Below are 20,950 nucleotides of genomic sequence, written 5' to 3'. Positions count from 1 at the left end.
ATACGATCGACTATATTTTTAATGCATGTGCTATGTATTAATTTTGTTGATTTTTTTTTGTCTTAATCGTATTGACATTTTAATTATTTTATTAAATTTTTCGTGCATTTTTAAATTGAATAGTACAATCTCATATCGGTGGAAAATTTAAATTATTACAATATATTTAACTTTTATTTCAACAACTTAAACTTTGAAATGTGATATCAAATATAATGATTGTTTAACATGTTAAACTTGATTATTTTTACTATGAACTGATAGATGTTTCATTAATGATCATAAATGCTTTTAATTTCAATAATATTGACTATTTAAGAGTTGTGAACTTGTTTGCTACTTTAACTGATATTTTTTTTATACATAGTATATTGTGTTTAGCTCAATTTCACCCTTTTTAATTGTACATCTATTATGTAATATCCGTGATAATTTTTTTATGTATTTAGTATTGTTATTAAATCTACGTATTATAGAATTTTTTTCATTAAAACATAATTTTACTTTCAGTCGCAATTAATAAATGTAATTCAAATGTAAAATGTTATATCAAGCCTATTATTTTATATGCAAATTTGTTGAGTGAGTATAAAAAGTAAAATAGCTTTATCTTCACATTTACAATTTTGTGAAATTAAAAAATACCATGACAATATTGTATGTTTAACTATACTTGTTTACTTATTATAATAATATGAATTTAAAATGCTATGTGTAATAACTCAAAGACATCTTGTACATTGACAATTATTAGGCTGAAGTACTCGTTTTGTTTTCCCTTCGACCATCGACACTTTGCTCCCAGATGGAAACTTTATGATAAGATCTAATGAACCTTCATTTATTTCAATATAATTTAAATAATTGTTAGTTTCAATCATTATGTTGTTATTGATGTTTAACTTGTTATCAATTTTTTTTTTTGAAACTGTACTTTTTTGCTGACTCTGCCTAGACTTATTCAATACTTGATGTTTCGTATTCTTTACAACCTGTAACAAAATTAAATTATTTACTTTTAAAAATATTTTTATATTCATTTTGGGAAATTTAAAATTTACCCCATCGTTATGGATAGATAAACTCCGTAATTTTTTCGATAATTTTTTTTTTGGTGGATCCCATGGTATTCTCTCCTCTGGTATGTTGGCCTAATTGTTTACATAATACAATATGGTTATTAACTTAATATATTGAGGTTCTGTGTGCAATTATTTTCACCTTGGAAATTGACAAATTTGGGTTACATGCAATGCACCTTTCATTTTTTACTTCAGTTTGAACTCTACCAGACTCTGATGATTCTTCAATGTCAACAGTTAGTTTATTATTACTTTTTGTAAATAAATTGACTCTATGAAAAAACCTAATGAATCAAATTAATTAAAATGTGCACTTGTATGTATATGTATTATTCTATGTTAATTGTATTGAAAAGTAAGGAGTGTTATACTATTATTATTTATAATTAATACTGCTCATTATTTAATTCAGCACTTTTTAATATTCTGTAGTATCTCATAATATTCTTTTTATTAATGATTACTCCCATTTAAATAGACTTGTTAGGTCAGTCAACAAATATTTTGATATAATGTATATCTCCATAAAATACTATTTACCCATTATGATTTTATGTTCTTTTCTGTGTAGGAAATAAGATAATTTGAAAAAAAAAATTTTATTATGAACATACTTTTCTATTTTGTCATGAACTAAATTACAAATTTTATTTTTAGATTTATCTTTTTTCTTGGGAACTGAAATTTATATGTTGTAAATAATATTAAATGTAAAATATCGATGTTCAATATAAAATATAATATACCTATTATCTAAATGTATAAAATATACAGTATTATCATACATTTATACTATCCAGTATCAACAAAATAGTCAAATAAGTACCTTATTTAGTATATAAAATGTAATATTTCTATTGAATAATTCTCAGTTGATACAAATATACAATTTTAAATGCAATTGAAGTATTTTCTACATTTTTAATAATAATAATAATAATGCTTATAAATAACGATTGTTATATACCTTATACAATATTATAACATATAGAAATAATTTATTTGTATTGTACTACGATACTTATAAAAAAAATCATTGAACTTAAAATCATATTGCTATTTTGCTGATAAATCTTAAATAGTTCAACAAAACTCAATATTATATAGGTACTTAGTATACCTATATCATGTACTGTTAGAACAGTTCTATTACTTCTAGTAATTTTCATATGCACATAACAGAGTATGAATATTTTAGAATTGTTTGAATACTCAAGAATTTTAGGTAGGTAATAAATCAATGTACCTACTTAGGTTGTTCGTAATCCCAACGGTTATCTACTCGTCTGGTACTCATTATTTCGTTCAGATGTCTCCACAGTATACCGTTGTTTAATAATATTTGTGTACACCTCTCTCGTTCTTTTTGGTATTTTTTTGTCTTCAGCACTATGTGCTGCCATTCTTGTGGTGGTGTTGTATCTACCCTCGCAGTGGCTGACTTAAGCTGAAATATTTACAGAAAATATTAAAAAAATTAAGTAATATTTTACTTAAAATGTATTAAAATATAATAAGCCTCTAAATAATATTTAAAAGATCATTAGTTCATAATTGATTCGTATTAATGTTTAGTAATAGATAATTCTTTTATGGTATCCAGACCTTGGTATAACTGTATCTAAGGTATCTAAGTGTTGATTATATTATTATAATATTTATTTATTACAAAATTATAAAAAAATATTCATTGATCTTATACCATGAGTAATAAATTTATTTTATTATGGTATCTGTGATGATCATAAACATCTGGATGTGCAATTTTATGTCATGCGCAATGTGCTTAATCATATTGGCCTATATATTATTATTATTATCAACATTAATTTTATCACGAATCAAGTTGTACTTAATAAATTATGTTTAATTAATATAAATAGTTAAATATTAATGACTAATGTATTATATAAAGGTTAAATCACTAAAACCTCTTCTTAGGTTTTATTCCTAAAACAGTAGAGTAAAAAAATGTTCTAGATATTGCAGTACAGAATCGAAAAGTATATAATAAATTATAGCAAACACATATATGAATTATATGATGTAAGTACTATGAATCTAGGGCTTCCCTCCTCCCCTCTATTTATTGGACGTTTCCCCTTCGAATGGAATAATTTTCTCCGAGCAAAAATTAAAAGTAAAAATATTAAACAATAATATACAATACTAATCAATACGTCATGTACAAAATAGATTATATATTATGTTTATTTTATATTTTTATTAAATCAACTATATTAAATATAAATAAATACAATTCATTAATTATACGTCATAACTCATAACAACACGCTATTGCCAATACAAAATTCACTAATATAAATATTAAAAATAATAAACCTAATATTCACATAATTTCTTTAAACCTGTCCTCGCATTAACCAAATTATTACAAAAACCTCCTTTCCATGTAGATGATGGTTGATAGATGCCCATATATATATATATATATATATATATATATGGGTAAAACCAAAGAACTGAAAGAATCTATTTTCCAAACTATTATTATACTATGTAAAAAAATATATTTATTCAGGGAGAAAATGTTCAGTATCACTAAAATATGTGGAGAGGAAGGCTCAGGAGTATGTTCCTCGTCCAAATACAAAGTAATATTATATTATGATAGGTATGCACTAAGAAGCCAGCAAAGAGGAAAATTATTAGAAAAGCTCACTTTGACTTTGTGCTGATGATATAATCTTTGTTGAAAAGGCTTCACAAATAATTCTTCTTTACGTGTCAACATTTTTCTATACATGTAAAAAAAAAAAAAACTGCAATAAATATTTTTTTTTATTTGTTATTATAATAACAAATAATTATTGTATAATAATACATTACATTGTATACTATTAGAGCTATTAAAATAACTCAATCATATAATTATCAAAAAATTGAATAATAATGATTGTCAATGTTTATTCTACATTCATGTCATTATTATTAAAATTTATGATGTAAATAATTGGTGCCAACTAATGTGCTGAAATCAAGTTCTACGAATTTAACGAACAAAGTCTATTTATTATTTTTTTTTTTTTTTTGTTTAAACAAATTCTTATTTAAATAACTGTTTAAGAGGACGCTACACCCGAATGTGTTAGACCGTTTTACAAATATATAACATAGCAAATTTTCGTTCAACTGAATCAATTTTTGCTGTTAGCTTTAACAATAGAGTCAATTTACCTATAATCAAACCTAAGGTAATAATAATATCTAGATCATCTCGTAAGCTTTTATTGATATTTTAAATGAGTTAAAGTTATCTATGTAAAATATTAAAACTTTACAACGCTCGTAATTCACTTAAAAATTAAAATATCAATAAAAGCCTATGTGCTGGCCTAGATAATATTCTTGCCTTAAGTTTGATAATAGATAAATTGACTATTGTTAAAACTAACAGTATTAAATTGATTCCGCTAAATGAAAGTTTGATATGTTTATGTATGTAAGACGGAGACGTCACATGCGGGCGTGGCGTCCTCTTACATAATTATTTAAATTGGAATTTGTAGGTCCTTTAATGTGACATCTTCTTGACACCCACATGTGATGTCTCTGTCCTGAATGAATACAATTTATCTAGTCAATCATATAGGCTTTTATTGATACTATCGTTTTAAAGTGAATTATAGCTAGGTATATGTAAAACGTTACAACTTCAAATTGCTCATACAATTCACTTAAAAATATTATAATACTAATAAAAGCCTTTATGTACTGGCCTAGACGATATTCTTACCTTTAAGTTTTATAATAGGTACACAGAAAATTTTAAATGTTATTTAAATGTGTAAGAAAATGTAAAAAAAACGTCTACATCATCGACCGATTATTAAAATAGAAAACAAAGAAAACACATCGCCAATATAATGATATCATTAAGATGTGTGAATCGACAGTACATTATTTCCAAAACGTGTAAACATCATTAAACGAGAGTAAATCAAATAATAAAATATACGCTAACATCGAGTACCGGTGGTGAATATGTGAATATGACAATACAATATCTATATATATGGCAATATACTTAGACGGTGATGACGATAAACTGTATTGAAGTGTGTAGAGGTAGAACCCTTGGCCGACTGCAGCAGTTGCTTAAACAAAGTTAACAACGGACAATGTAAAAAGATTTACTATTGTCGAATAATATAATATGTATATTATCCACGGGGTGAATGACGTGTGAGGGCGACAAATATTTAGAAAATAAACGTTTCGCCGTTTAGTCGATGTCCCTATGGTTACTATTGGTCCTATATATACGCATATAATATTGTACAGGGTGTCCCGTGAGGATTTGCATTACTCGTTGCGATATCTCCAGAAATAATGGAGATATCGACAATCGACATAATTCTGTGTTTTTTTTTTTATTATTAGACTCTCGGGGACAAAGATTACAAGTAGGTATTTCATGTTATGATTTGATATTTTAATGTTTTAAATGTTTAAAAAATAATTTTTTATTTAATTGTTGACAAAAAAAAAAATCGAAGATAGCCATTTTATAGAGTTTATTTTTCTGAAAATAAAAAATTAAATACTCGCAGTCCTTGTCCTCCGCGAGTCTTATAAAAAAAAAAAAACACAGAATTTTATTATGATATAATATTTTGATTATTTCAGGAGATATCGCAATGAGTAACGGAACACCTTGTACATATATACTGTATTACTATATATAATATATAAGTGTATTTGTACAAGTGTTTATTGCTTACATAATATTATATTATTATCTACACCTAATACCTTTAATATTATATTTATAGAATATCGTGTTTCGAGGAGCAGAGGTACCTATTATAATAATATATTAATATTATCTATATAGAACGTATATTGGAATTTTATTTGGTCGTAGACTCGTAGTGTTTTGCACACGGATGACGGGATGATGCGACAACACGATTGAGGACAATTTACTTTTTTCGTAACACGTTACATCGATTTTGCACTGCCACTATATGACAAAAGATATCGTTTTGTACCCAAAAAAATCGCACACTATTGCGACACACGATTTAGAGGCTTAGAGCGTGTAACGTCGCCGAGTTAGACGCGACGCAGTCTACCGTGCTCGCCATGGATTTACTGCAATTTTATGATCGGTTTATTATCGTCCGGATGTCTCGTGTGAGCGGTGTACATCGCGATTTAATATTGTATACGATAGGTACTATATTATACATGTAAAGTAAAGCATATCTTCGCGGAAGTAATGCGAAAGTAGTTTCCGCTGCGTCGTCGGTTCAAAAATGTGAAAAAAAAAAAGTAAAGTGTATCTTAAACTCAAACCACGGCCTACACAATGTTAATAATACAAATGATAATAAGTGATGACTATGTTGTATACAACTAAAATTTTCATCGCATTTCTATTAAGTATAGTGTCTACAATACATTACAGTATTAATATATTATAATAAATAGTTTGAAATCAAAAACTACAGTAGATATTAGAGAAATATCGTATACAAATTAAAATAGGAAGCGCCTATAATAATATTATACCTGTACAGTATACGTTTAATTTTTTTCCCCTCGCAATTAATTGTTTTTAAATATTGTAACAATATGTTTTTCTATATCATTTTTACAATCGTTTTAACTCGTGTTAATACTCATTTAATAAGGTGAGAATTTTCACATCGTCGAAGTGTTATGTATTTTATAAGTTTAGCAACACACGTTTGCAAACGCAATGTCGTTTTCGGAGATTCATATATATATATACACCTATGTTATGTCGTAACCGTCCGTAAACGCATACTTATCGCCTACCCGGACCTTGGAAATTGATATCTACCATAAAAATATACTAACACTACGCTGTGCGTGTAGTGCGTGATCCAAATTTATTCAGTATATTATATCGCTATAATCAAACCTAATAATGTCCGATAATATTTCGCCATTCTACGGTATTATAATAATAATAGGTACTTATCTAATAATATTTTATACTTAAAGATAATATTATAACTACCTAGTTTCTACTTATAAAAATCACTACATTTTTAATTAAAATCTTGAAGTTGGAAGGTTCAAAATAATTGATATATTAGCACGGTAAAAGTGTGAATGTGTAAGTGTTTAAATAATATCATGTTCGAAAATATTATATTATCCAAATATACAATATGTTAATTTTAATAAATCACAGTAATATACACTTTAAATTTTAATTCAACGATAACTCATTGTATACAAAAAACAATTTTAAACACGGACGGTTTTTGGTCTGCAGTATATATTTTACAATATTTATATTGCTAATTTAGTAAAAATGTTATTTTATTATTAGTTATACGATAGCCGGCAGACGTTATATTATACGGTATAAATAAGATAAAAATATTATAATCTTAGTATTTTAAAAATATCATTGAGTTAGCCTATAATAATATAATACTTACAGTAAAGTATAAAAGTGTACGTAAGTCGTAAATGTTTCAAATACCCAGTTATCATAAATCATAATACTTAATAACTTACTATAAAATAGAGAATATACTATTCTATAATCAATGTTAGTACTATATTATATACTTAAGTTTTAAATCTATTAAATGCATTAAATATTGCAATATATTATAATATTATATACAAAAATATTTTTGGACGATCGTCTCAAAAACACCGGCACAATCTTAACGCTGGTAAATAATAATCAGTCCAATAATCGTCGATAAATGTCGATAATGTTGAACAATGTCCGCAATCGTTATATCAAAAATAATAATTGGAAATTTGTCCGCGATCAGTACGATATTATATTTGAGTCCGCAACTCGTATGTTACCTTTTTAGATTTCGTCCACAACTATTTATATCATTAAACACCGGAATATAATATATGATAAATATAAAATAATAAAATATAGAAAAACATTACATACGATAATATTACTTATTGGTTATCGTACATTATATTATATAAATAAATTATCTTGAATATATATCTAATAGGTACCGATAATATAATAAATTGTGTTTTATAAATAAGCAGAAGTGTGTTGATAATATTAACTTTTGGACTTCGTTTACATTACTTACCTAATAGTTTTTGATATACATAATAATAATAAAAATGTTTGGTCAATATAGTTTTTGTTATGTTTTTCGCTTTATTTGAACCCTAATGGTAACATGCACTTACGTCTTACACACAGCAAAGGCAAGTTTAACTATAAACTATTATTATATAGTATAGTCAACAGTGATTCTTAACCTGGTATTTATATAAGATATATTTCGAGAACGGAATACCTACTATAGATACTATTTTATTATTTTAAGTAGCTTAGGTATAAGGTATTATGTAATATTACGATATTATAAAACAAAAATATTTAAGTAATAATAAATGTTATACTCGTTTGGCACGCCATAATAATTAAGACTTAAAGATTAGGAGCATCAAAATTCTATAACATTATTCGTTATTATTTGTAAAAGTATTGAATATATTCTACTGTTAATTATCATTTATTTTTATTTGAAAACTCTTTAAATATATATATTGTACATTTGTACATTATAAGAATTTTTTTTCAAAGTGGGCATATGCTGTCATGATGCTAGTGGGCGGTGGCTAGTATATAAGTTTGACGTATTATTCTATAATATTATTTAAATTTAATATCCTAAAATGTAAAATAATAATATGTTGTGTATTTTATACTATGTTTATAATGTAATAACATTTATTTAGGGACGCCCCTCCGACGGTACGACGATACGTCGCGTATGATACGCGTCCATGTTAAACGGGCTGAAGAAATACCGGATGTAATAGTATTGATCTTAAAGCAAAAGAACGTATTTATAATATGAATAGTAGTTATTTATAAAGATTCTATAAAACAAATACGAAAAATAGAAATGATTTCAAATGGATTTTTATTTAAAAATAGTTACAATTGCAAAAAAATAACAGAGAATAAGCAAATATGAGGGTATATGATAAATGACAATCATAATAATAATAATATGTCGAAGTGTGTATATCATAAGAAGAATTGTTTTGTAGTTTTGTTTTATTTATGAAAAAATTATTACACAGGATACACCAAGGTGTAGTTGAACACCAGAGTATTTAGAATTTTAGTACCTACTGGCTACTAGGTACTTAAGTATATAAATAATAATATATACAAAACAATATATTTTATTGTTTTATAATTATATATCAAAGCAATATTAATATATTAATAATTAATATTTTTCTAAATAATAAATATACAATAATAATATTAACATAAACTTATATAAAATAATTGTATCGAGGATATTTTTGGTACATTTATTATTGTAATCGAATGAAAAATACTTTTCTTAATAAACTTATGTATATAAAAAAATAAATAATCAAAGTAAAAAAAATTAATAGTATTTAAGTTTGAAAGTCACTACAAAGTATGTATTACGGAATATATTTATATAATATTATTTAAAAGTAAAAACAAAGGATAAAGGAATCATAAAATATCGTGACTAAAAGCTATATAAAAATGTGTAAATGATAAAAAATAAACGAATGATAGGATAGGTATATTAAAAGTACAGTTTTACCTAAAAAAGTAAGTTGAAAATTAATTTTGTCTATAGTTTTATATCGTATACTCCGATTGCTCGAACGTATACCAAAATAAAGAATAACCAAAAATGACGTATAATACGTCTTAATTCGTACGCGGCGTCCAGTGATGATCACCACCACTGACCCCCTTGCTGCCTTATCCACATCCGTTATATATTAATCTTACAATCGAATTACTATTGATTGTTCTAGTTTTTATATTACATTCTGCTTACTATAATAATTACTAACTTACATAATTGTTATTTTAACCTATTTGTGTATATTATTTTATTATTGCTTAATTTATTTATTAATATTTAATTTTCATCTTGCTTACCATGCTAATTGCAATATTACAGACTTACAGTATATTGACACTAACTTGTTATTTTAACCTATTTAAAGCCTATAATACAACAGCTATTACGGTTTAAATAGTTGTAGATCGTAGACACAACGATATTTATTACTATTATACTCGAGCTTACTATATACTAGCTAGTAAGATACTAATTGGATTTTTTTTTTACTCAAATTTACAAAACTTAAATTGTACATAGGTACTTAATATTTATTTTATATTCTTATAAAAATTAAATAATGATTATTAAAGGGATACTTTTAAAAACAAAATAAAATTTACAATAGGTAGATATTCTATCGGTGTATAATATAAATTATTAAAAATTAAAATACAACAATGTAAAAATTAAATTGTAATTTTTAGTGCTCATTGCTCAGACTTATAGAGAATAACTTATGATGTAAAAATATCAAATGATTTTTAGTCGGATAAAATGAACTTTGGGATGTTCATTATATTACTAAAATTTAATAAACATTTTCTTGCTGAATAAAATGCGTTTTGTTGTTTTTTCGTCAAAGAGTAAAATATCTTTATAACTTATTTTACCAACTAAAATTTTTATGTTTTACGAAATTCTCAAAATCTTGATTTAACTATTTCAACAATTAGGTACATTGTTTAATATTTATTTGATGTCTGTATCCTTTATTTTAACGGTTCCCAAACCTGCAGTATAGTGCAGTTTATATGTTACAATATATTTTGAGAGTCTTAGGTCACATGGATATAATAACATTTATTTAATTATTTTTTAAAATTTAGGTTTGAATTTTGTAAAAATATTTAATTGATTAAATAAAAAATTGAATAAATTGTCAAACTTAGCTCTGCAAGTGCTCGACTATCAACGTATTGAAATAGGTATTAATGTTGCGTTAAAATAAAATTATGATCATTACCTATGTTTTATATCTATTGATTACCAAAAGCATGCATTTGCATTGTTTTCTTCTGTAAAAGGAAAAATGCATAAACCCTTGCCCCTACAAGTCATAATTTGATTTATTTATTATAGCCTATAAATATGATATTTTTCATTGTCTTCCTACAAATCTATACTTTTTTTTTATTTATTTAATTTTGACTTATTTGATTATTATAATTTATAACTATACTAATAATGTAGAATATTTAGATACTAGATAACAGTAGCTCTTCGAATATAATATTGAATCTGGAAATCCACATCAGTTATAAATTATAATATACAGTTATTTTGATAACAATATTGTCATTAAGAAAAAAACATTGTCATTTTAATTTTATAAAATTTAAAAACACAAAGTGTTATTTAACCAAATTTCAAATTTTTATTTTTATACCTAATATTCAAACTGACATACTGTACCTAGCTATACGACTAAACACCAATGCATCTGTAATATTATTCAATTTAAATAGTATGCTATTATATAGTAGGTCTATCTATCTTTTTATATTCATAAAAAATGTAACCATTGTCGACGATTATTATTTAAAATATTACATAGTTATACAGCATAACCGATAATAATACCGATTACTGACGAGATCGAACACATCAGTTATAAACTCGAATTTCTTATGATTTTTATTATTATGCGCATAATCATAATATGATAATTTATTATTTTTTTTTTTTTTGAACTGAGAACCGAGGACGGAAATACTGTGAGCATTGTGTCGACCGAGCATTATTGCGTTCGCCAAAGCATTACACTGACCCGAGTATTGCATTGACCTGTTTTCTAGCTATATTATCTATATAGTGATTTTACATAACAGCGATGACCGTATACATAAATGTAGTGCAGCCGGCTAACATTTTTAAGAAAGTTTTTCGGATCATACTTCAAACACACATGATTTTAAACGATAGGTACTCAACAGTAGAAATTATTTTATTTTATTTACACAGTTGCATATAGGATGATGTGTGCACAGCTATAAATCTTTTATTTTCATTTCCCACGCCATCCATTCAATTTTGGTAAGTTTAGATTTTCCCTTTTAGTTTTTACATTATCTACTCGAATGTCGAGACATCCCTTGCCATTTCGTATCCAATCATCTTTCTTCGTTTAATGCATTCTGTTTGAGTATAACTTTATTGAAGTTTAATACCATCACATTTCCCCTTACAACAACATTATGTCATGCGGCATTAGTATAGCGGCTTCAATATAGAAGCGAGGGGCCCGGTTTTCTTAACTTAATTTTGAATATTGTTATAATGTAGTTTTATATATTGTTACTTAACTTATTGTAAATCAATGTTCTGTTTTCAGGTGATACTTAATACTAAAATATGTTATATAAACCTAATTCTGAATTATAATTTGGATAAAGATAAGGTAAAATTAATGCAAACGGATCATCAACGACTAACGAGTTACGAGTATAGATATGTTATATTTTTTCTTTTAACGGTTGTATATTCAACTTTTTCTATCATAGTAATTGTTTTAGGTTTTTTAAAATTATTTTCAAGAACAACCCGTATAATAAATATCATATTTTAAAGCTGATTAGTTTTATAAAAATCATAATGTGTATTTATATTGATCACTGAACCAATACTAAAAAGTAAAATATATAAGCATGAGAATTTAAGTTTTTATCATGCGTGGTGTAATCGTTTCACGTTGCATCACCGCTCTACTGAAATGTATTTTTATAAATCGTTTCCATCAATATTGAACATATTTATAGTGAATTATTTTTTTTCACTGTTTATTTGTTAAATATTTTTATTTATACAGAAGTAAATGCGGTGGATAATAACGTGTCTAAAAATAATATGTTATATTTGTACATTGTACATAAATAATAATGATATCATTATAATATTATATAATATATAATACATGAATATTCAGCAATATTAACAAAGGTACAATATGGGTACATGATATCGTTTTCTTAAAATTACAAATTTTGATGTATTATGCGATTTTTGTATAACTACAATCTACAATAATACAATATATTATAAAAATTAATTAATATTGTCATTGTCCATTGGTAAAATGTCTCTAGTCTCTAAAACAAAATGATTTAATGATTTACCTAAATTTGTTTTTTTTATATATATTACGGCTTGGATTAAAATAGATTATGTTATATTATTATTTCAAATTGTGTTTTAAGACCACTTGAATAATTATTTGATCGATTTTCTATGCAGTTATTGATTATAGAAAATATGTTTCATAATCAGGTGTACCTATATCCATCCATAATAAATGCAGGAAAATATATTACCTAGACAATATTAACTAACACTTTCATAACGTGTTGTGATAATTGGGTTTTGGAAATGATAGAGACTGTTTTGAATTGAAAAGTAAATAAATAATTCAAATTGGTACTTATAACTTCAATTACTAATAAGTGAATTTGAAACGAAAAAATGTTCATTTAGTATTAAAATAAGTAATTTAGTAATCATCATTTGGATAATAATTTAATTTAATTTAATAAATGCGGTTAGGTATGAAGCATATTTAATTTGCAAGACATTGTATTGTGCCTAAAATAATATGTTAATTAGTTTTAAGTTATAACTTAAAAGTATAAACAACTTCATAGTCATTACGATCAACATGACCACGTCCTATTATTGGTTGCATTTGAATAAAAAAAGAGAAATGCTAGTTAACCACCATATTGGGTGTGTGGTATTTTTCAGTAACATAAGTTACACGTGCATGTTTTAGACGGATTCAAACTACATATTATGTAGAAGCTTGAAAAAACGACCGGATTTTGTCGATCAGCACGTATGTCGTTTAAAATAGTATATTAAATAAAGCCCGAAAATATTCCATATTATACTGTAATATAATGAAATTTCTCGCGCGGGCGGTCTAGCTTATAACAAATGATAATTAGATGTAGTCATACGGACATTGGTTATAATTTGATAATCATGTACAACAATTTTTATTACTGAATCAAATAATTCATAATAATTAAAACATCCGGATTCCTGATGGATTATATTATGACAAGTAAAATGAATATAGAATTTGAATTATTTGTATATCTAACGTATGTAGGTACTTATATTTATTTTAGTTTAAATATTTTCGTCAGCCGTGAAAAACTCTAATTATTTTAACTGAATATTAAACATGTCGCTCGTATTCTGAGCTACTCAATTATATTGCAAGAAAACCGTCAAGTACGAAGTTCGACAGTCGTGATGTATTTTAAATGGGGAATGGTATTGTTTGCCCGCCATCATATTTTTATTAGTTCGTATACAATGCTCAAATTAAAAAAATAATAAAAGAAAAGAAAGACGCTGTAACCCCAAATTAATTGAATTTGAAACGCCGATTCAGCACATCCCCACTAACCGACCCTCTACTATATAGAGACCTGCTCCACTATAGTGAGCCCGCGGGTAAGGTGTCACATAGGCTGCAGAAGAACCGAGCCACGTCATGTTCTCTATAGCTGAATAAACCTATATATTGTTGGAGACAAATAGCTGTTCTCCAATTCTCAATCAAATAAATGGAATATCTATACGAGTATGTTAGTAACGACTACTTATAAACGATTAAATTAATATTTTTTAATTTATTCACATAAAAAATAATTTTAATTTTGATAACGGAATGATGAATAAATTAGAATTCACAATAACGTATATTTTGTGTGTACGAAATATGTAAACAGTATAAATCGATAATTATTCAATTTTGGATTTGTAGGTCTTCGGATACAAAATTGGATTTAATTTGTACTTTGGAGAGGTCGAAGTCCAAAAAATTTTTTTTTTAAATAACCGATAACATTTTTTTTTGGATAAAAGGAAATTATGCAAAAATCCCGTATTCAGCAAACGTTGATTTTTTTTTTACGTTATCAAAAACGAGATATTTTGATATCAAAAATGTTCACCAAAAATGTATATGATTATTTTGTATAATTAAGAATACTATAATTTCTAAAACATTTTAACTCCTTTTGAACTATATATATGGATGTATTATAATTTATAGGTATACAGTAGAAACTCGTATTAACCGTCACTCTCTGTCGGCCAATGAACCACCGTCAAAAAAAAAGTTAATGATGCGATCGTGATAAATTTGTCGTGGTACTTATAATGAGGCGACCTCAGGCATATAAAAAAAATTGCAATATCAATGCAATAAACGCCAATGACGTAAATTGGCTTCAATGATGGTGCAGAGAAATATTTTAATTTTCAACCCACCATTTTAACTTCGTTTGAAAATCTCCACCCAATAAAAATTATGTTTTTATTTTTTTTTATGTTAAATTAATAAGTAACATTAAAGAATTATCTTACTAGAAAAAATTTTAGTATAAAAATTATAAAAATTATTTTAACATTAAAAAAAAAATTACAAATAATTTTTTATTTTTAACCTAGTCGATATCCTATTTTAAAACATATTGCATCAAATTTATCAATTTCAATCAAAAATCAAAAAAAAAAAAAAATTTAAAATATTATCGTCGAAAAAATGTTTACCAAATTATACCGTTAAAATAGGATTTAGGATATATATACTAAACGACACTTACACGAAAATTAAATTTTATAATACTTGTAATTTATAAAACTAATAGGTACTTTTGAAAATAGAAACTATACGTAGGTACATTTTTATGATCTTCTGGTGGTGCAATAATATCAACTTGCACTATATCACATTTCAAAAGTGGTAGTACAATTGCTACATTTGCACCACCCAATTTACGCCACCGTTTATTAAACGCGATAAATGGGGCGATAACGAACAAATTGAATATAGTATTTTTTTAGTGTGGTATTATTTTTGTTATTACATATTATATATTATTAGTATTTATTATTTATTATTATTTTATTATTGTAAAATATATATGTTTATAAAAATTATGTTTTCTATTATTGTATTTCTGTTAACCGTTATCGTTCCGGTCCCGACAGTGACGGTTAATCGAGTTTCTACTGTATCTCAAGAAATTTAAATTTCAGTTTTTAGTTATTATACTTATTTTTATATAAGTGACGATTATTTGGCGTTCACTTTAATGCGGTCGCTAAAGCACTTCTAATTTGTTACTTCTGAGCCTATAAAAATCGGTTGGAAAATAAACGCGTACTAAGCCATCAAACCATATACCTAGTAGGAATCGTTTTGACCATTCGTGGGATCACCACAAAACGTAATCATCGGGAACCATCTACTATCGCGACCACGTTTTAATAAAACGAGAATCAATTGTGCGGTGTTTGGGGACCGATTCAGCAGCTATACAGCGGCAAAAACAATATATTTCAATAGAAAAGAACCCACGTAGAGCCCATAATACACGCGACAGTCGTTGACCGTTGCTCTATGTACGCGGTAAACCCGCGGGATTATCATCGCCGCTTCCAAAAACTCGGTACAGCTCAGTCGTCAGCGGTCGACGTCTGCACGGCGTATAAGCTCAAATAGTATTAGTTTAGCAGTATACGAGTATATTGCTCGGGGGTTGAGTCGTCAACGTCGAGGCGTATTAAAGTGCGATGCCCGTTTTATTTGTTCGGACGTTTTTAGAAAAACAATATTCCCCTCGCGTTCGAAACGCCGCGCGAGAGCACCCTCCCCTCCCCGTCCGGGGCTGCGGGCGAGCGGACGTCTATGGGCCGGCGACGGGTGGCGGTGGGTCTTGAGATAAACATTTCGCGGGCGCTGCGTACGTGACGGAAAAATCGCCGAAAAACGGCGGCCGCCGCCGAACGCTGTACGGGAAATCGTCAATTCGCCCAACCGCGCGCCGACCAACGACCCCACCGCCGACGATGAACGGTGCCGGCGGCGGCGGCGACGGTCGGACGGACGAGGGGTGCCGATGGTAGCGCACGCGCTCGCCCGACGACTCATACTAGTGGCATACGCTGGGCCGCCACGCGCCGTCCGAACGACGTCGGCGGCGGCGTTGAAATTCGCCTTTTTTTTTTCTTTTTTTCCTGCCGCTCATCCATCAATATTCGACACGTGCCGCCCGCCGTCGGGGTGCGACGTCGCCCGGGCAGACCGCCGAGGACGGGAGGGGAGGGAGGCGGTTCGGTTTGACAAAAACCGCGACGGCGCTAACCTCCCCGCGACCCACCAATCGTCGTTCGCCGACGGGGGGGTGCAAGCTCGCCCACCTGCCCATGGTCGTCCCAGGGGCCCGGGGATTCGGAGCTTCTACCTCACCAACGGCCCATCGCCTGTTGATGCGTCACACGGCGACGACGGTATCCGAGCGCCCGGCTCGGTCGACGACGAACATTACTCCGTCGGACGCACTGCCGCGCGCACGTAAAGCCGCCGAAGACGGAGCTCGTAATACTGTCAGACCGACTTTGGCCGGCCGAAACGTCAAACCGCGAACAGAAGGTAATGAATTATTTCGCTTTAATATTATAATAATAATAATATATTCGCCGCGTTTGTTTACGAGCCGCTCTGAATAGGTATAATATATATTTAGGTACGTTTACTTGTTGATCGTTGAAACTACCGCCGATCGTTGAATCGGCAGCTGCCATGTTTACTACGTTGTTGCGCATTCGTCGCAGCTGCTATAGACGGATTAAATATATTTTTTTCAACGTTTCAAAACTAACCGATTTACGCGTAACAAACTATTATTATTATTTTGATCATAATATTAAGTCGTTGGAAAATTAATAACCGTGATTAGATTTGTTGGTTTAAATGACGACAGTTATTAGGTAGGTAGGTAATATTAGGTGTATGCTGTATGCATTAAAATAATTTGTGGATTTCGATACACAACCAGAATATTATCAATGGCAATAGGCAGGTAGGTATACTTTAACAATGTTGTCCTAAAATGATAAATTTAATTTAAAATTCCGTATTTCAAATACGTGTTATCACACTCGATTCGTTTAGTGATATGCATTATAGATAAGTACTTATATTAGAATGATAAAAGTTAAATTGTTATCATGTATTGAAAAAGTCCTCTTGATGAGTTTTTGAGTTTAGAAACACAATAATTATGTTGTATTCTTTCATTTAGAGTAATGAGTATATTTTTTATAAATAAAGCAGCTAATATACCTACATATTGTATAATCATTTATAATGAATAATATTTGTTTTGATTAATTTAATATGATAACTACTAATTCTTCATGAGAAAATAAAATATATTTATTCTTTTAAATTGTTAATCATAAAATTATTTAAAATATGCCAATATTTTTATTAGGTAAGTGTAATACTAATTAGTTTGGATTAGGTAATGAGTAAATAAAATTCAAATTTCAATTTTAAATTATGTGTTGATAAATAATTTATTTAATTTCAATTTTAAAAAAAATATTTGAATATCATTACAGCAAGTGGAGGTCAATTTTTAAGATCAGGCACACACCAAATGGTTAGATCAAAAAAGAAGTCGTCATCCAATCAATCATCAAACAACATGGATCCATCACAGTTCAATGATTCCTGGAAAATTGTGAAACATGTAAGCGGAAATGTAGCAGACACAAAAATGCAAAACCGTAAAAAAATGTCTAATGTTGTAACACAGAATACGGCAAATAATAATAGTCAAGCTCATAATTCAATGGAAAATACTATGATACAGCACTCTAATTGGAAAGACCATAGCCAGATGCCAGACCTTCTGAAACAATGGTTTGTTGAAAAAAAAAATATTTGGTAGAAAAATTAATGTTTTGTATTTTACAGGGATTTCTCATTAATATTGGGTGAATTATACAATGACATTGTTAATGGTCAAAATTCAGCAGATAGTTTGTTTATGCCTGACTTTAATTTGTCACCACCATTCAATTTTCAATCAAAATTTAATTGCGATAATGAAATGCCTCCCGATTTAAGTCAATCTAACTTTCCTCTCATCGATGGACAAATTTTATCTAACAATGGACCAAGAAATGATTTTAATGGCAAATATGCTAACGCTGTGTCTGCAGAGAAATCTTATGGTAAACATTTACTGTTCATAAAATATGATTATAATATGTTAAGTTGTAAGTTATACATTTTATTTTTATTAGTAAAAGTGTTAAAATCAAATGCAGAACCTAGTGCATTTAAAATGAGAAAAAAGGATTTTCCAGCATTGCCTGGTACTCAAATACAAATGCCTAATGTTGCTAATAAACAGTCTACTATGACAGATTCCAATTCAGAGCGGGTCACAGCAAATATTGAACCTAAATTGTTTAATAATCTTAAGAAAAATAATTCAAGGCCTTCTTGCAGAAGTTTGTCAGATACAGACTTCCATGTGAATGGTACTACTGTACCACTTTCAAATCACGTTAACATATCAATTGCAAATGGTCTATTCAATATAAGTTTTATATTTATTTTCATTAATTAATTTATTATTATTATTTAGGTATGGTTTCTGACATACCTGGCAGTATGTTACGTGATCAATTTGGAATAATTGGTCATCTGGTTTCTATGAGAGCTGTAGAGTATGATCGTAAATTTTCGACATTAACTTATGGACATGATTTAACATCTCTTGGTATGAACTTGAATTCCCCTGAAAACATTTACACAACATTTGCAGGTCCATTTGAAAGTGCTCCTCTGGGACCACATAACATTGACTTTGATGTACCACCAGAATATAGAGTTCAAGATAAAATCAAGTGAGAAAAAAAAAGTTAAAAATGTGAATGTTAATTAGTAAATTAATTATACGTGTACATTTTAGGGATAAGTTGGCTCCAATTAACTTGTCCAAGTACGAGGAGGATTTATTGTTCTATCTTTTTTATACTCATTTTGGAGAAGTAATGCAGTTGTCTGTTTCTGATGAATTGTTAGTAATAACACTTTTTTTATGTATAATATATTAATAAATATATAAATCTTATATTTTAATTCAATTGTAATTTGTTTTTACAGGCGTATTAGAGGTTGGCGCTACCATACAGGATACCGTGTATGGTTCATTCCTGAGTCTGAATCTATCAAGTTAGATAAAAATGGTACAAATAAACATGGCATATTTTATGTGTTTGATCCACAGTTGTGGCGTAAAGTTCCAAGAGAATTAAATCTTGGTTAGTAATCATACTATGTTAGATAGACTTTTTGTATATACTAGTTTCATACTATCTTGTACATCAACAATATAAGTTTCGTTCTAGTCAATAAAAATATTTGATGTACAATTACTATATATATTTTGAATGTCAATTATATAATTTTTTTTTACTCCGTGACCTCGTTCAAAGTCCGTCCAAGACTTGATAATTATTATTATTTTATAATATTTTTTTTTCTATCATATGCTTAATAATAAATTGTATGGGCATTTTATGACAAATATCCAGATAAATAACTGCCATTCCAGAATAACTAAATTTTTTATCATAATTGTATTACTTTAATTCATTTAACTGTGATTTTTTGAAAAAAATATTGTTTTATAATATTATAATTTCAATGTATGTTTATAATATGGATAATTTTGTATTTTCATTTTTTTAACATAATTAATTATAGTGAAATGTAATATTTTGCTCACAGTGTGTATTTAATATGTAACACAATGATTTATTAAACATATTGGTGTATTGTACAATTAACTCATTTATACTTTTTGAATGTATATTATCAAACTTCACCAGGTGTTTGGTACATAAAATATCCAAGTAACATAATAGGAGTAACGATTAACATTTCCTTGAATGATGCACACACACAACACGCATATATTATAGTCTTGGAGTTTTTGAGTCTTATAAGCATTAACCAACCTGCAAGGTCTTTCTACCTTATTTATTATTTATATATTAAGATTAACATAGGGGTCTAAAAATATTATACCAGTTATAACTGTCACTGAAACCATTACCTATCGAAGAGGGCTCTAAATTTTT

General features: G+C 28.0%; 2 protein-coding genes across 3 annotated transcripts; one reads left to right on the top strand and one right to left on the bottom strand.

The window, feature by feature from the left end:
• Nucleotides 1-624: 624 nt before the first annotated feature.
• On the bottom strand, nucleotides 625-5,092 carry LOC114129293 (uncharacterized). Its single transcript, XM_050205360.1, has 6 exons — nucleotides 5,077-5,092; nucleotides 3,766-3,841; nucleotides 2,333-2,529; nucleotides 1,222-1,366; nucleotides 1,062-1,151; nucleotides 625-992 (listed from the first exon to the last, which is right to left on the bottom strand). Exons 2-6 carry the CDS (start codon nucleotides 3,835-3,837, stop codon nucleotides 723-725), a joined length of 774 nt encoding a protein of 257 aa, XP_050061317.1. The 5' UTR covers nucleotides 3,838-3,841; nucleotides 5,077-5,092; the 3' UTR covers nucleotides 625-722.
• Nucleotides 5,093-16,715: 11,623 nt separating this feature from the next.
• On the top strand, nucleotides 16,716-20,585 carry LOC114129295 (CCR4-NOT transcription complex subunit 2-like). 2 transcript variants are annotated; one of them, XM_027993982.2, is made up of 7 exons: nucleotides 16,716-17,438; nucleotides 18,413-18,716; nucleotides 18,771-19,030; nucleotides 19,103-19,390; nucleotides 19,450-19,711; nucleotides 19,777-19,884; nucleotides 19,971-20,585. In XM_027993982.2, the coding sequence occupies exons 1-7, from the start codon at nucleotides 17,213-17,215 to the stop codon at nucleotides 20,131-20,133; spliced, it is 1,611 nt and encodes a 536-aa protein (XP_027849783.2). In that variant the 5' UTR covers nucleotides 16,716-17,212; the 3' UTR covers nucleotides 20,134-20,585. The 2 variants fall into 2 exon arrangements, with proteins under 2 accessions (XP_027849783.2, XP_050063813.1); XM_050207856.1 differs by lacking the exon at nucleotides 19,103-19,390.
• Nucleotides 20,586-20,950: the final 365 nt, after the last annotated feature.

The sequence above is a fragment of the Aphis gossypii genome, chromosome X (genome assembly GCF_020184175.1).
Source record: "Aphis gossypii isolate Hap1 chromosome X, ASM2018417v2, whole genome shotgun sequence".
Lineage (NCBI taxonomy): Eukaryota > Metazoa > Arthropoda > Insecta > Hemiptera > Aphididae > Aphis > Aphis gossypii.
The sequence above is the reverse complement of the archived record's forward strand: the minus strand, read 5'-3'. Positions and strand labels throughout refer to the sequence as shown.